This window comes from Phocoena sinus, chromosome 13, assembly GCF_008692025.1.
Source record: "Phocoena sinus isolate mPhoSin1 chromosome 13, mPhoSin1.pri, whole genome shotgun sequence".
Lineage (NCBI taxonomy): Eukaryota > Metazoa > Chordata > Mammalia > Artiodactyla > Phocoenidae > Phocoena > Phocoena sinus.
Window position 1 is genome coordinate 46,138,317 of NC_045775.1, and position 15,881 is coordinate 46,154,197.

General features: G+C 40.3%; 1 protein-coding gene across 1 annotated transcript in view; it reads left to right on the top strand.

Moving 5' to 3' along the window:
- EML6 (EMAP like 6) overlaps positions 1-15,881 on the top strand; it is a 355,810-nt gene that overhangs the window by 243,578 nt on the left and 96,351 nt on the right. Inside the window, exons 22-24 of the mRNA XM_032652246.1 lie at positions 2,740-2,892; positions 3,061-3,192; positions 15,254-15,342. Coding sequence (XP_032508137.1) covers positions 2,740-2,892; positions 3,061-3,192; positions 15,254-15,342 — 374 coding nt within the window. The remainder of the gene's footprint in view (positions 1-2,739; positions 2,893-3,060; positions 3,193-15,253; positions 15,343-15,881) is intronic.

The following is a 15,881-nucleotide window of genomic DNA, read 5'->3' on the forward strand; positions in this document are numbered from 1 at the left end:
TTATGACTGAAAAATGAAAGTCAGTTTAAAAATAATAGTTAATATCAAGAAACGAATAAATATGTATTGCACACCCGTATGCACTAGAGCTAAGAGGTATACCAAGAAGTGCAAATTCAGGAAACATTTATTGAGCAGCTTCTGTATATCAGGCGCTGGGGATCCCAGGGTGAACAGTCCTGTCACTAGTGTCAGAGACGGACAAAATTTGAACAGATTCCCAGCAACGGCTGATCCATTCCAATTGGGTAACTTGAGGAGCGTCTCAGAACGGGACTATTTGTAAAGGGGTGGGCAGGGTATAGGAAATGACCAGGGCTGGTGCAGCACAATGCAGCTAGTAACAGCCGGGTACCATTGCCGGCCCTGGGCCTGAAGGGACAAGAGGAGGGGCAGTTGCTGGAACCTTGAAAGTGAGAGCTGTGTGAGACGACAGCCTGGCAGGGGCTGTGATCGTCAGCCCGGAGGTTCAGCCAGCATGCAGTGACCCCACAGGGAGGCAGCCAAGGGAGCACATGCCCCAGCCTCCCTGTGCTTTATCCTTCCTTCCCTGTTACCCTCCCTCCAGTCTCCTGCTGCCCCTTGACCAAATGAATCAGAAGCCAGGGGGTGAGGGGCCCACTGATCGAGTCCAGGAAGGCTAGCTCCCAGCACAGAGCAGGGCAGAGAGGGGGTGAGGACAAACAAAAGATCTCTGGCACAAGCAAGGTATCGTGGAGGCTCAGGGTAAGGCCCACAGCCAGAGACAACTCCATCAGGGAGGAAACCTAAGAGCTGAGGCTCAAAGGATTTGTGAAAGTTAAGACAGGAAGGGGTGAGATTGGGGCCTGGCCCCAGAGTAGTTGTGCTAGGTACTTTTATAAATAGACATGGGGAAAGTATTCTAGGGGGATAAAATGAAAAGAGGTGTCAAGACAATAGTGACAATAATGACAGCGGCTAATATTGCTGAGCCAGTAACCGTGCTAGCACTTCGCCTTTGGTCTTCACGGGAACCCAATGAGTAAGGCCTTTTTTATTTCCACTTACAAATTATGAAGCTGAGGCACAGAGAACTTAAGTCATTTGCCCAAAGTTGCACAGATAGTAAGTGATGGAACTGAATTCATACTCAAGCAGCGTGGCTTCAGAGAGCACACCTGTGGCCACTGCATGATGAGGCCTCCCTCCACCATATTGCCTCTCTTCACACTGGACTTCTGGGTCTCAGTAGGTAGTGGAGCCAGGATTCAAACCCAAGTCTGACTCCAAAGCCCATGCTCTTACCCACTACAGGACTGAATAATTTGGCCACTAATTTGTATTGGGGAAATAACAGACCAAGTCCTCGCTGTGAGTGACTTGAATATCAGCCAATGGACTTTATTCACTAGGTTAAAAATTAGTTCAAAAGAACAACTAACACATCTGAGTTAGGATGGCCACTCAACCCAGTTAACAGCTGGTGTCCTGGTGTAATTATTAATAGCTCTCCCTTTTACTGTCCAGTGTCATCATTCGTACAATAAATTTTTTTTTTGCGGTACGCGGGCCTCTCACTTCCGTGGCATCTCCCGTTGCAGAGCACAGGCTCTGGACGCGCAGGCTCAGCGGCCATGGCTCACGGGCCCAGCCGCTCCGCGGCATGTGGGATCTTCCTGGACCGGCGCACGAACCCGTGTCCCCTGCATTGGCAGGTGGACTCTCAACCACTGCGCCACCAGGGAAGCCCATGTACAATAAATTTTTATGCTTAACCTAATCGTGCTGTCCCCCCTCAAGGGCTGGTCTTTCTGTTCTTTCAGCACTAGCACCGTGCCTGATACATAGTAGGTAAATAACTGCAAAGTGAATGGATGAAGAAAGGAAGGAAGGTATTTTATACTTGACATGAGCCAATTTAAAGTTATTGGTGTGAATGTGGCTTTTCAGCCTGCTCTGAACAGTGGATGAGGGGTGGGTGTGGAAGCACAGTTTGGAATGCCTTAGCACAAGGCAGCACGACTGTCCCATCCTAGGGCTGTGCTCACCAAAGTCTTGACAGTAAGAACAGGGCCAGGGAGGGGCCTGTCCTTAAATAGGATTCTTATTAAATATACCCCCCACCGAGTCCATACTCTTCGTGTGGAAATGTCTCCCTGTGACCCTACAAAGCAGTAGATAGCATCGATCATGTAGCACCCTCAGCCCAGTTTTGCAGACACCCTTGGAGAGAATGTCCATATTCCATTCTTCTCATGAGAGAAGAGACAGGAACAAAATCTTCCACCTCTAGAATTATGGATTATAATCCATGGATCAGAGAATTAGAGTGACTAAAAGTAGAACAACAAGGTGCTCTAAAGTAAGTTCTGTGTGTAAAGCATGATATGAAAAAAATTAGTTTCCAGAAATTTTATTACAGAACTCCCATTCTTAAGTATCACATCTTGGGAGTAGAAATACTGGTTATATTAATCCTTTATTCCTTTTCCCCCTTCACTCTACTTGTGTTTTGAAAACTCCAGGTATTCAGATACGAAGAAATGAATGGATAAACCTCAAAGAAATTGAAAACTTACTTTTAATATTATAATCATTGTCCTTGGGTTTGGAGGGAAGAGATATTTTAAATTATGAAGTTTTAGTTCTTCTCACCAGGAGTGTTAAAGACACAGTCACGTGTCCATAGACACATGCACACTTCCCCATCTCTTCATTTGCTTTGTTTGGTAGCAAAGTCTCGGATCATAACAGTGCTCTTTGTGGATTCTTTTGTAGGTGGAAGATGCTGTGCTTTCTCCCCTGATGGGAAAGCCTTAGCAGTTGGGTTGAATGATGGGAGTTTCCTGGTTGTAAATGCTGACACTGTTGAAGACATGGTCTCCTTCCATCACAGAAAAGAAATGATCTCTGACATTAAATTTTCAAAAGGTGAAGATGACAGCAAAACTTTTTAAAACGTGTTGGGACAAAAAGTTACAAGAGTGGACCCTTTTAAAATATTTCCTTGACCTTTAACCCATTTAAAAATGCTAAGTCCCTGGAAGTAAATTCCCACATAAAATGTTTTGGTGTTAACCACTCATTTTTTCTTTATAGATACAGGAAAATACCTTGCTGTGGCATCCCATGATAACTTTGTGGATATTTACAACGTCCTTACAAGCAAAAGGGTTGGCATCTGTAAAGGTGCTTCTAGTTACATTACACACATTGACTGGGACTCTAGAGGTAAAGTATGTTGTGGCTTTTAAAATATAATTTCAGTTTTTAAAAATCATGTCCATTCATATACTGTTTCCAGAGCAAATGGCAGTTGAGTTTTAAAGAAAAACAGAGGGGGAAACTCACAACAGAACTGGTTGTGATTTTAGAACCCAGAGGCAGCTGCTGTTAACATTTTGAATATTTTTCCATATTATTATTATTTTTTATTATTACTACCACTACTACTACTATTATTATTACCACTACTATAATTATTATTATTTTAATTATTTTAAATTTTAATTATTTTAATTATAATAGAATTTTTATAAAATTATTATAATTATTTTAATTATTTTTGGCTGTGTTGGGTCTTTGTTGTTGCGCGTGGGCTTTCTCTAGTTGCGGCGAGCGGGAGCTACTCTTCATTGAGGTGCATGGGCTTCTCATTGTGGTGGCTTCTCTTTGTTGCAGAGCACGGGCTCTAGGTGCGCAGGCTTCCGTAGTTGTAGCATGTGGGCTCAGTACTTGTGGCTCGTGGCCTCTAGAGCGCAGGCTCAGTAGTTGTGGCACACGGGCTTAGTTGCTCCGCGGCACGTGGGATCCTTCCGGACTGGGGCTCAAACCCGTGTCTCCTGCATTGGCAGGCAGATTCTTAACCACTACGCCACCAGGGAAGTCCCTATAATTATTAACTCAAGCCATTGAGTTTTAAGACTGCTGAAAATATTTGCTGCCTTCTATTGCCATAGCTATAGCAAGCCATTACTATAGCAAGCCACCACTTCACCTCTGAGTATGGCATGCTGTGTCCTTGCGTTGTATCTCCTCCTTACTGCATTCCCTTTTCTCCATCTCCATCTTTTCTCCATCTCCCAGAGAACTGCCCAAGAGGTTTCAAGTAATTTTCACCCTCCATTGGAGGTAGGAAGCTACATTCAGCTCACCTAGAGTTTCTCTGATTTCTCTCAAAACTCCCAACCTACCCCCTACCTCCTCCAAGTCATGCCCACAGATGCCATGGGGATTTGTCTGTTTATTTATGTAACAAACCTAGCTCTTGCCATGTGCAGTCTTAAGCCAGAAAATGTGGAGGATCCAGAAGGGAGTGAGACGTGGTTCCTACTCTCTGCAAAGTTTATAACTTAGTGCAAGAGACATGCTTGTACCTGAACAATATAAGAGCACAGACTGGGTAAAGCAAGGGAGTAAGAAATGGTGGGTCACAGGGGAAGTGGTGAGCAGGGGCTCAGAGTGGGCCAAGCCAGCATTAAGTACCCAGGGTGCAGCATCCGTTCTCTAGGGTGGGTCACTTTTAAAACCCATCCCGGGGATTTGGCTGATGTTGGAGTCCGGGGCAGATTTGCTTTGGAACAGGCAGGGTCCCAGCTTTCAGAGAAGTTTTAGTCTATTGTGGTAGTAAGTGGTGTCTCTGAGGAAAGAGCTCCCAGGGGAATCCATGGAGACTTCATAGGAGTGACCTTTGAGATGGATCTTGAAAGGTGAGTAGAAGTTCACTAGATGGCGACATCTGAGACGAGCGTCCCAGGCTCTGAAGGATCAGGGTGTGCCACTATGTGGAGGTGGGAAGAAGAACCGGGGATTAAGAAACAGTAATGCTGAGTGGCTGAGGGCGGGAAGGGCAGGGAATGCAGAAAGGTCAAGACAGCAAATAAAGGAACCTCAAGCTAGGAAGTTTAACCCCGAACTTTATCCTGTAGGCATTAGGTAACTCTCCTACCATCCTGGGGAGGGTGAGTGAGGCTGGAGTTAGAAAGCAACTAAAATAAACCAGGAGAAAGAGATGATGAGGGCCTTGACCAAAAAGGGGTTATTTCAGAGATGCCAGAATATTTTATTTCACGTATTTCTTGAAGTAGTGGCCGGAGACTGATCCTTCTGCCTGGCAGGGATTTACTTGTAGCTGTACTTGCTGCACCAGAATTTGGACTTAAGTGTTACAACCCGCAGGCGTTTTACACAGTGCAATAGATGGGAAGAAGGCATGCATGTCATTTATTGTGAGAGGTGCAAGTCCCAAGAAGGGCCAAGGGAAATCAGATAAGTTCCTCTCACTTTCACGTCAGGACCATCCAGATACAGCGCTGAGGGCTTAGGCTGGCATGTATGATCAAGCAGGACACTGGCCTGGGAGACATCTAGGAACCAGTGAGGTCCAGGGGGTGAATGGAAGCAGCTGCTTCTCACCCACCTTCTTTGATATTCTATGCTTTATCGTTCTTTTAAAAAGCAAGGACTTAAAAAAAAAGCAAGGATTTCACCCTATTTGTTCTCTGGCTAACATCCCTAGAAATGCCCCTTTGTGAGAAAGCTTTAGAACAGTGAGGGTCATCTTTATGCATATGTAGAATAGAGTGTAGTGAGTTTTATTTAGAACCCAACACACACACACACAACACCTGACATAATATGTGAATCCCACCACTATGTTGACCATTAGGGGGTTAAAACCAATTATTATTTATGCTTTATGGAGTGAAGGACCAAGAGAAATTGGGGCATAGGAAGAATATGTTTTGATTGGGAAGATTTCTTTAAAATTATTTTTAATTGTGGTAAAGTACACCTCGCATAAAATTTACTCTTAACCATTTTGAGTATAGAGTTCAGTGGCATTAAATACATCCACATTATTGTGCAACCACCATCCCCATCCATCTCTAGAACTCTTTTCATCTTATAAAATTGGAACCCTATACCCATTAAATAGTAATTTCCCCTTCTCCATCCCCCAGACCCTGACAAGCACCATTCCACTTCATGGCTCTATGAATTTGACTATTCTAGGTACTTTATATAAGTAGAATCATACAGTATCTGTCTTTTTGTAAGTGGCTTATTTCATTTATCATAATGTCCTGCAGGTTCATCCATGTTGTAACGTGTCAGAATTACTTTCCTTTTTAAGGCTGAATACTATTCCATTGTGTGTACATACCACATTTTTTTTGTTTCTGCTTTATAACAAAGTGGATCAGTTATACATATACATATATTTCCATATCTCTTCCCTCTTGAGTCTCCCTCCCACCCACCCCTCCAGGCAGTCACAAAGCACCGAGCTGATCTCCCTGTGCTATGCAGCTGCTTCCCACTAGCTATATACCTTACCTTTGGTAGTGTATATATGTCCATGCCTCTCTCTTGCTTTGTCACACGTACCCTTCCCCCTCCCCATATCCTCAAGTCCATTCTCTAGTAGGTCTGTGTCTTTATTCCTATCTTACCCCTAGGTTCTTCATGACATTTTTTTTCCTTAAATTCCATATATATGTGTTAGCATACAGTATTTGTCTTTCTCTTTCTGACTTACTTCCCTCTGTATGACAGACTCTAGGTCTGTCCACCTCATTACAAATAGCTCAATTTCGTTTATTTTTATGGCTGAGTAATATTCCATTGTATATATGTGCCACATCTTCTTTATCCATTCATCTGATTATGGACACTTAGGTTGCTTCCATCCCCAGGCTATTGTAAATAGAGCTGCAACGAACATTGTGGTACATGACTCTTTTTGAATTATGGTTTTCTCAGGGTATATGCCCAGTAGTGGGATTGCTGGGTCATATGGTAGTTCTATTTGTAGTTTTTTCAGGAACCTCCATACTGTTCTCCAGAGTGGCTGTACCAATTCACATTCCCACCAACAGTGCAAGAGTGTTCCCTTTTCTCCACACCCTCTCGAGCATTTATTATTTCCAGATTTTTTGATGATGGCCGTTCTGACTGGTGTGAGATGATACCTTATTGTGGTTTTGATTTGCATTTCTCTAATGATTAATGATGTAGAGCATTCTTTGATGTGTTTGTTGGCAGTCTGTATATCTTCTTTGGAGAAATGTCTGTTTAGGTCTTCTGCCCATTTTTGGATTGGGTTGTTTGTTTTTTTGTTATTGAGCTGCATGAGCTGCTTGTAAATTTTGGAGATTAATCCTTTGTCATTTGCTTCATTTGCAAATATTTTCTCCCATTCTGAGGGTTGTCTTTTGGTCTTGTTTATGGTTTCCTTTGCTGTGCAAAAGCTTTGAAGTTTCTTTAGGTCCCATTTGTTTATTTTTGTTTTTATTTCCATTTCTCTAGGAGGTGGGTCAAAAAGGATCTTGCTGTGATTTATGTCATAGAGTGTTCTGCCTATGTTCTCCTCTAAGAGTTTGATAGTTTCTGTCCTTACATTTAGGTCTTTAATCCATTTTGAGCTTATTTTTGTGTATGGTGTTAGGGAGTGATCTAATCTCATACTTCTCCATGTACCTGTCCAGTTTTCCCAGCACCACTTACTGAAGAGGCCCTCCTTTCTCCACTGTACATTCCTGCCTCCTTTATTAAAGATAAGGTGACCATATGTGCGTGGACTTATTTCTGGGCTTTCTATCCTGTTCCATTGATCTATCTTTCTGTTTTTGTGTCAATACCCTACTGTCTTGATTACTGTAGCTTAGAAGTATAGTCTGAAGTCAGGGAGCCTGATTCCTCCAGCTCCGTTTTTCGTTCTCAAGATTGCTTTGGCTATTCGGGGTCTTTTGTGTTTCCATACAAATTGTGAAATTTTTTGTTCTAGTTCTGTGAAAAATGCCACTGGTAGTTTGATAGGGATTGCATTGAATCTGTAGAGTCCTTTGGGTAGTAGAGTCATTTTCACAATGTTGATTCTTCCAATCCAAGAGTATGGTATATCTCTCCATCTATTTGTATCATCTTTAATTTCTTTCATCAGTGTCTTATAATTTTCTGCATACAAGTCTTTTGTCTCCTTAGGTAGGTCTATTCTTAGATATTTTATTCTTTTTGTTGCAATGGTAAATGGGAGTGTTTTCTTGATTTCACTTTCAGATTTTTCATCATTAGTGTATAGGAATGCCAGAGATTTCTGTGCATTAATTCTGTATCCTGCTACTTTACCAAATTCATTGATTAGCTCTAGTAGTTTTCTGGTAGCATCTTTAGGATTCTCTATGTGTAGTATCATGTCATCTGCAAACAGTGACAGCTTTACTTCTTCTTCTCCGATTTGGATTCCTTTTATTTCCTATTCTTCTCTGATTGCTGTGGCTAAAACTTCCAAAACTATGTTGAATAAGAGTGGTGAGAGTGGGCAACCTTGTCTTGTTCCTGATCTTAGTGGAAATGCTTTCAGTTTTTCACCATTGAGGATGATGTTGGCTGTGGGTTTGTCATATGTGGCCTTTATTATGTTGAGGAAAGTTCCCTCTATGCCTGCTTTCTGCAGGGTTTTTATTATAAATGGGTGTTGAATTTTGTCGAAAGCTTTCTCTGCATCTATTGAGATGATCATATGGTTTTTCTCCTTCAATTTGTTAATATGGTGTATCACATTGATTGATTTGCATATATTGAAGAATCCTTGCATTCCTGGAATAAACCCCACTTGATCATGGTGTATGATCCTTTTAATGTGCTGTTGGATTCTGTTTGCTAGCATTTTGTTGAGGATTTTTCCATCTATGATCATCAGTGATATTGGCCTGTAGTTTTCTTTCTTTGTGACATCCTTGTCTGGTTTTGGTATCAAGGTGATGGTGGCCTCATAGAATGAGTTTGAGAGTGTTCCTCCCTCTGCTATATTTTGGAAGAGTTTGAGAAGGGTAGGTGTTAGCTCTTCTCTAAATGTTTGATAGAAGTAGCCTGTGAAGCCATCTGGTCCTGGGCTTTTGTTTGTTGGAAGATTTTTAATCACAGTCTCAATTTCAGTGCTTGTGATTGGTCTGTTCATATTTTCTATTTCTTCCTGATTCAGTCTTGGCAGGTTGTGCATTTCTAAGAATTTGTCCATTTCTTCCAGGCTGTCCATTTTATTGGCATAGAGTTGGTTGATCTTTTGTATTTCTGCAGTGTCAGTTGTTGCTTCTCCTTTTTCATTTCTAATTCTATTGATTTGAGTCCTCTCCCTTTTTTTATTGATGAGTCTGGCTAATGGTTTATCAATTTTATCTTCTCAAAGAACCAACTTTTAGTTTTATTGATCTTTGCTATTGTTTCCTTCATTTCTTTTTCATTTATTTCTGATCTTTATGATTTCTTTCCTTCTGCTAACTTTGGGGTTTTTTTTGTTCTTCTTTCTCTAATTGCTTTAGGTGCAAGGTTAGGTTGTTTATTCGAGATGTTTCCTGTTTCTTAAGGTAGGCTTGTATTGCTATAAACTTCCCTCTTAGAACTGCTTTTGCTGCATCCCATAGGTTTTGGGTCGTCGTGTTTCCATTGTCATTTGTTTCTAGGTATTTTTTTATTTCCTCTTTGATTTCTTCAGTGATCACTTCATTATTAAGTAATGTATTGTTTAGCCTCCATGTGTTTGTATTTTTTACAGGTCTTTTCCTGTAATTAATATCTAGTCTCATAGCGTTGTGGTCGGAAAAGATACTTGATACAATTTCAGTTTTCTTAAATTTACCAAGGCTTGATTTGTGACCCAAGATATGATCTATCCTGGAGAATGTTCCATGAGCACTTGAGAAAAATGTGTATTCTGTTGTTTTTGGATGGAGTGTCCTATAAATATCAATTAAGTCCATCTTGTTTAATGTATCATTTAAAGCTTGTGTTTCCTTATTTATTTTCATTTTGGATGATCTGTCCATTGGTGAAAGTGGGATGTTAAAGTCCCCTACTATGAATGTGTTACTGTCGATTTCCCCTTTTTATGGCTGTTAGTATTTACCTTAGGTATTGAGGTGCTCCTATGTTGGGTGCATAAATACTTACAATTGTTATATCTTCTTCTTGGATTGATCCCTTGATCATTATGTAGTGTCCTTCTTTGTCTCTTCTAATAGTCTTTATTTTAAAGTCTATTTTGTCTGATATGAGAATTGCTACTCCAGCTTTCTTTTGGTTTCCATTTGCATGTAATACCTTTTTCCATCCCCTTACTTTCAGTCTGTATGTGTCTCTAGGTCTGAAGTGGGTTTCTTGTAGACAGCATATATATGGGTCTTGTTTTTGTATCCATTCAGCCAATCTGTGTCTTTTGGTGGGAGCATTTAGTCCATTTACATTTAAGGTAATTATCGATATGTATGTTCCTATTCCCATTTTCTTAATTGTTTGGGTTCCTTATTGTAGGTCTTTTCCTTCTCTTGTGTTTCTTGCCTAGAGAAGTTCCTTTAGCATTTGTTGTAAAGCTGGTTTGGTGGTGCTGAACTCTCTCAGCTTTTGTTTGTCTGTAAAGGTTTTAATTTCTCCTTCAAATCTGAATGAGATCCTTGCTGGGTAGAGTAATCTTGGTTGCAGGTTTTTCTCCTTCATCACTTTAAATATTTCCTGCCAGTCCCTTCTGGCTTGCAGAGTTTCTGCTGAAAGATCAGCTGTTAACCTTAATGGGATTCCCTTGTGTGTTATTTGCTGTTTTTCCCTTGCTGCTTTTAATATGTTTTCTTTGTATTTAATTTTTGACAGTTTGATTAATATGTGTCTTGGCGTATTTCTCCTTGGATTTATCCTGTATGGGACTCTCTGTGCTTCCTGGACTTGATTAACTGTTTCTTTTCCCATATTAGGGAAATTTTCAACTATAATCTCTTCAAATATTTTCTCAGTCCCTTTCTTTTTCTCTTCTTCTTCTGGAACCCCTATAATTCGAATGTTGGTGCATTTAATGTTGTCCCAGAGGTCTCTGAGACTGTCCTCAGTTCTTTTCATTCTTTTTTCTTTATTCTGCTCTGCAGTAGTTATTTGCACTATTTCATCTTCCAGGTCACTTATCCGTTCTTCTGCCTTAGTTATTCTGCTATTGATCCCATCTAGAATATTTTTAATTTCATTTTTTGTGTTGTTCATTGTTGTTTGTTTCATCTTTAGTTCTTCTAGGTCCTTTTTAAATGTATCTTGCATTTTGTCTGTTCTATTTCCAAGATTTTGGATCATCTTTACTATCATTATTCTGAATTCTTTTTCAGGTAGACTGCCTATTTCCACATTTTGTTTATCCATTCATCCATCGGTGGTTACTTGTGTTGCCTACAACTTTTGGCTATTGTGAATAATGCTGCTATGAACAGGGTGTACAGTTCTTTTGAGTATATGCCCAGAAATGAAATTTCTGGAAAAAATGATAATTCCACTTTTAATTTTTTGAGGAACCACCATACTGTCTTCCACAGCAGCTGCACCATTTTACATTCCCACCAGCAGTGCACAAGGGTTTCAACTTCTCTGCATCCTCACCAACACTTGTTATTTTCTGCTTTGTTTCGTTTTTGATAGTAGGTATCCTAAATGGCGATGAGACGGGACATTGCACTTGTATTTACATTTGGGGAAGGTTATTTTTTTTATTCTTCAAATGTGTTGTAGGCCCTCTATCAGATGTAGAGATATAAAGAGGAATTAACTCCGGATGGTAAGAATAAGCCCTTGGTGGGGATCGGTGGGCTGCCACCATAGAGGGACCTGGGCGGAGGTCGGTTTTAAGGTCCTCGGTGTGGATCCATCACTTTGCAGGGAGAGAGGCAAACCTCACTATTTCCATAATTCTGCCCAAAGCCAGAGTCTGTGGTCCAACTAGCACATAGGGCGATAGGAAAGACAGAGTAAGGAGGCCAGGGTCTTTAAAAAGCCACTTTTCCTCTCATCCTAAGTGGCCCCTTCAGTTAGTTAAGAGGATCAGACCAAATGGTTTCTGTGGCCTGAGAGGAGAACAGAATATTTTTGATTTTTAGGGAGGAGTTATGCCATCTGGAGAATAAGAGCAAGTGTACCCGTGAATCTTCCCTGGTTTAACTCCAATTTTGTTGCCATGAGACGTGTGTTATATTGATATTCTTCTGCTTCTGATCTCCCAGTTGCTAAAATGCCTACCCTCCAGCATGTGCCAGGCTGCCTCAAGATCAGCCTAGCTTTTCACAGCAGGGCCTCGAGGGCCTACAGAGGGAAGGGAGCAGAACTTAGATGCAGGGATCTGTTTCATTCCTTTGATCTTGTCAAAAATAGTGAACACATTTGCCAGAGCCAGCTGGCTCGTCAGGGGTGGGGAATGGCACAGCCGCCAGCCTCCGCAGCCTTCCGTGTCCATGGCAACCTCAGGTCCCAGGAAGACTGAAAAGCTCATCGGGCTTCTGCAGGAACAGCAGCTACCCCTGAATAAAAGCTCCTGCACAGAATGCCTGAGAAAGAAAAAATATAAATGGAAAGAGAGGAAACATGGAAGGGTATTTTCTCGCTGCTGTTAGTTCATTTCCAGAAATATTAGGACTGTAAGATCTTTCACCAACTAACAGTTTGAGCCATGATAGGACATCTCGTTCCCATTTTCACTGCAAATGCCCTGATGTGTTTGGTTTATTTAGTACCAATTTTGGAATTGTTCTAACTTGTAAATTCTATAGCAACTGGGGTGACATGTATGAATCACTCTGGATTATAAAGCTCTAGGCACCTGCAATATGTGTGATTTACTGTACCTGCTTAGTGATGGGGACAGCTATCTCAATTCTCTTATTCTGTGTGAATAGACATTTCTAGTTAATAAAAATGTGAGGGTTCTAAAAGAATAGGGTTACTGTTATTCAGGGGCAAATTATACTTTTTGCTCTTTGCTTCTGCTCCTGTCTTCAGAATATTTCCGTGGTTATATATTACAGAGCAGCAGGCAGTGGAAAAAAAGGAGTGGTGACCTAAATCGTTCCTCTGTGCTTCAAAAAAAAAAAGAAAAATACAGTTTAATAACAGTAGTAAAGAAAATTTGGGGGGGGAAACACACCCATAATTCTACCTTCCTAACACAAGAATAATTGATTTTTTAAAAATTTCTTCATATCCTTGATTTCAGAAACCCACTCAAGCCAGCTTAAATTTAAAAATAAGAATAAAGAATGACTTTATTGGAAAGATAGGGATATTTCGTAGAATCCAAGAGCAGGAAGCCACATCTCCCAAGAACTGGCTTTAGGAATGAATCAGAAAATGCCTAGAACCCAGCCAGGGAGCTCCTCTCTCCTCCTCTCCTGCTCTGAGGCAGCCCATCTCAGTGTCCACTGCTCTCCTGGGTCTGGTGCCCGCTTGTGGCCCCTCTCTCTGCACAGGCCGGCTTTCCCTAATTCATTTGCACAAGACCCACTTTCTGTTGCCCCCAAATGCCACCCCCAGTCCCAAAGGCTACATCTCCTCCCAGCAAGGCACCCACTGATTCAGTCTAAGATTCCAGTTTCCCAGGAGAGAGAATTTGACTGTCTAGCCCAGTCTCCAGCCTGGTCGCTCCTGGGTCAACGTCCACCTCCAGAGTGCAGACAAGACCCCAGGGGCCCAGCCCACGGTGGAGGGCAGTTCTCAGGGAAGGGTGTGGGCTTGGTAGGTACCCATAGGTGTCTGTGGAGCTGCAAAGCATTTCTGGTGCTTGCAGAAGTGGTTTTGTAAACATTCCTGCAGTCAGAAAACACTGAGCTATTTTTATAGTTTTGGGGTTGTTTTTAAAGTAAAGTATGATCTTTGAAACTGTGGTGTAAAGTGAGTTGTTAGGATTATCCGAGAGCTACAATCCTTTGAGTTCTCTTAGTATCGATATCATGGCCAAAAATATCTAAAATTATCTATATTCAAAGAATGTTTTCATTGAATCTTTTAATCCTTTTCCCACTTCCTTTGTTATTTGCAGTCACTCTTGAGAATTCTAAAAGTATACTTTGCAGATATATCTGGTTCATTGGAAAAATATTGATTACTCATTTTCATATAATGCTAAATAGCCAAAGCTGATTTAACTCCCTTTTTTCTTTTCTGATTTGTGTATGTTGAGCCATAAAGTCCGGAAGACGGGCCCATTTCAGAGAAAACGTTTTCGAATTTACTTGCTCCTCACAGCCAAAGCAAACCCCCTAATCACTATTTTATAACTCAGCAAACTGGAAATGATCCAGGTTTCATTTAGGAAATGAGAGAACCTTGTTTTTAATTAGTCATTTAGAAACAGACCTGCAACTCCTGAAGTTTAGCCAAACTAGATTTCAGACCTAGGTGGTACCCACTTAAACTTTAAAGAACATGATGTAACACGGAGTTCTTATTTTGCTATTATTTTTACCACGAAGGACATTTCAAGGCTACTAGATATAAATAGTTATGCAAGAAAGAGAGAGAGTAGGAAACGTTAGTGTGCATATGTACACTGAATTATTTGCAGATGAAATGTTAGGATATCTGACGTTTTCTTCAAAGTAATCTGGGGTGAGGGAATGAGGAGGTTCCTGCAGCAGGGCCAGCCATGTGCTAATAACCATCGAGGCTGGACATTGGCCCCATAGGGCTTCTTTATACTATTACTTCCATATATGTTTGAGATTTCCCATCATTTAAAACATGCTGAAAAAATACTAGAAAGTAGATCTTTAGAGTCATTTAAATTTTCAAGCCATAAAGGATCATTGATATGATAGGAGGAGAATTAAGAAATCTAATCTTTTTCAACATTAATCAAAATGAGTCCAAGATTTAAAATTTACATCAGACCGAAAGACTATTTTTGCTCAACATTTTGTTTTGGGGAAAGTCTCGGATTTCTTTATAAATTTTCAAGTAAAAAAGGAAGGGGGAAATGGAATAAGCATTTACAGTTTGTTTTATGTGTCCTTGTCTTCCTGTTTCTAAATGTTAAAGGGCAAATTTAGAATTTATATCCTAGTAAGCACAAACGCTTACGAGGTTCTTGCTTCCAGTGCCATAATTCTTGCCAAAGCAGTTTGCTTTTACTACATTTCTGTGCTAGGAGGCAACAGGGGAAAAGAGCAAAAAAAAAAATTTTTGTCAGGCTTTGGAAAAATAGCTATTTTCAATGCAACAGAGGAAAACACAGCAAGCTTGATTCTTCTAGTTTTGAAGGATGTTCAAGGTCAGATTTTATGAGGTTCATATTTTTAAAAATCATAGCTTTGGAGTTTGTACCTTGCCATGTAATTGTCTTTACATGCACTTCTGGATCATTCAACATATATTTACTCAGTTTATGAGACGTTGATTAAAATGAATCAGAATAGTTGCAATCATGCTCATCACTTTATAACAAAAAGATAAATGCAGAGTTTAATTGTCTTCCTACTTTATTCTATCATAACAGGGAAATTACTGCAAGTTAATTCAGGTGCCAAAGAACAACTCTTTTTTGAAGCTCCAAGAGGCAAACGGCATATAATAAGACCTTCAGAGGTAACAGTCAGACACAAAGCTTTTTAAAAAGTATTTCATGAAAATTTAGTATGTGCCTTTTAACAAAACCTATCAATTATTATTCACTAATATCAGTTATAGTTTGTGTATCTTTAAGCTTGACCATTTCTTAAATCTGCCTGCTTAGCCTGGTTTCCTACTTTCTGAGGACATATGGATTTACTATACCACAAACGTAGCAATGCATAGTTAGCATTCTGCTTAATTTTTCTCTGCCAGAAGACAATGACTGAGCTAACAATTTGGATGCTACATATTACTTTCCCATTCTACATGTCCTGTCATTTTATGCAAATCTTTTTATGAACGTAAAGTTTTGAAACGTGCTTTCTCAATGGTTACTGTTTGTAATAGTAAAAATACCTTCTACAACAAGAGAAATTATTTTTCAAAACAAAACATTCCACAACCTGACCATCCTAATGTAGCAAACTGTTCCCTTTTTCTATATTTTCCTCGTGCTCTTAGCCACATACACCATTTTTTAATTGCTGAAGTCAAAGCCTAGATAAAATTTT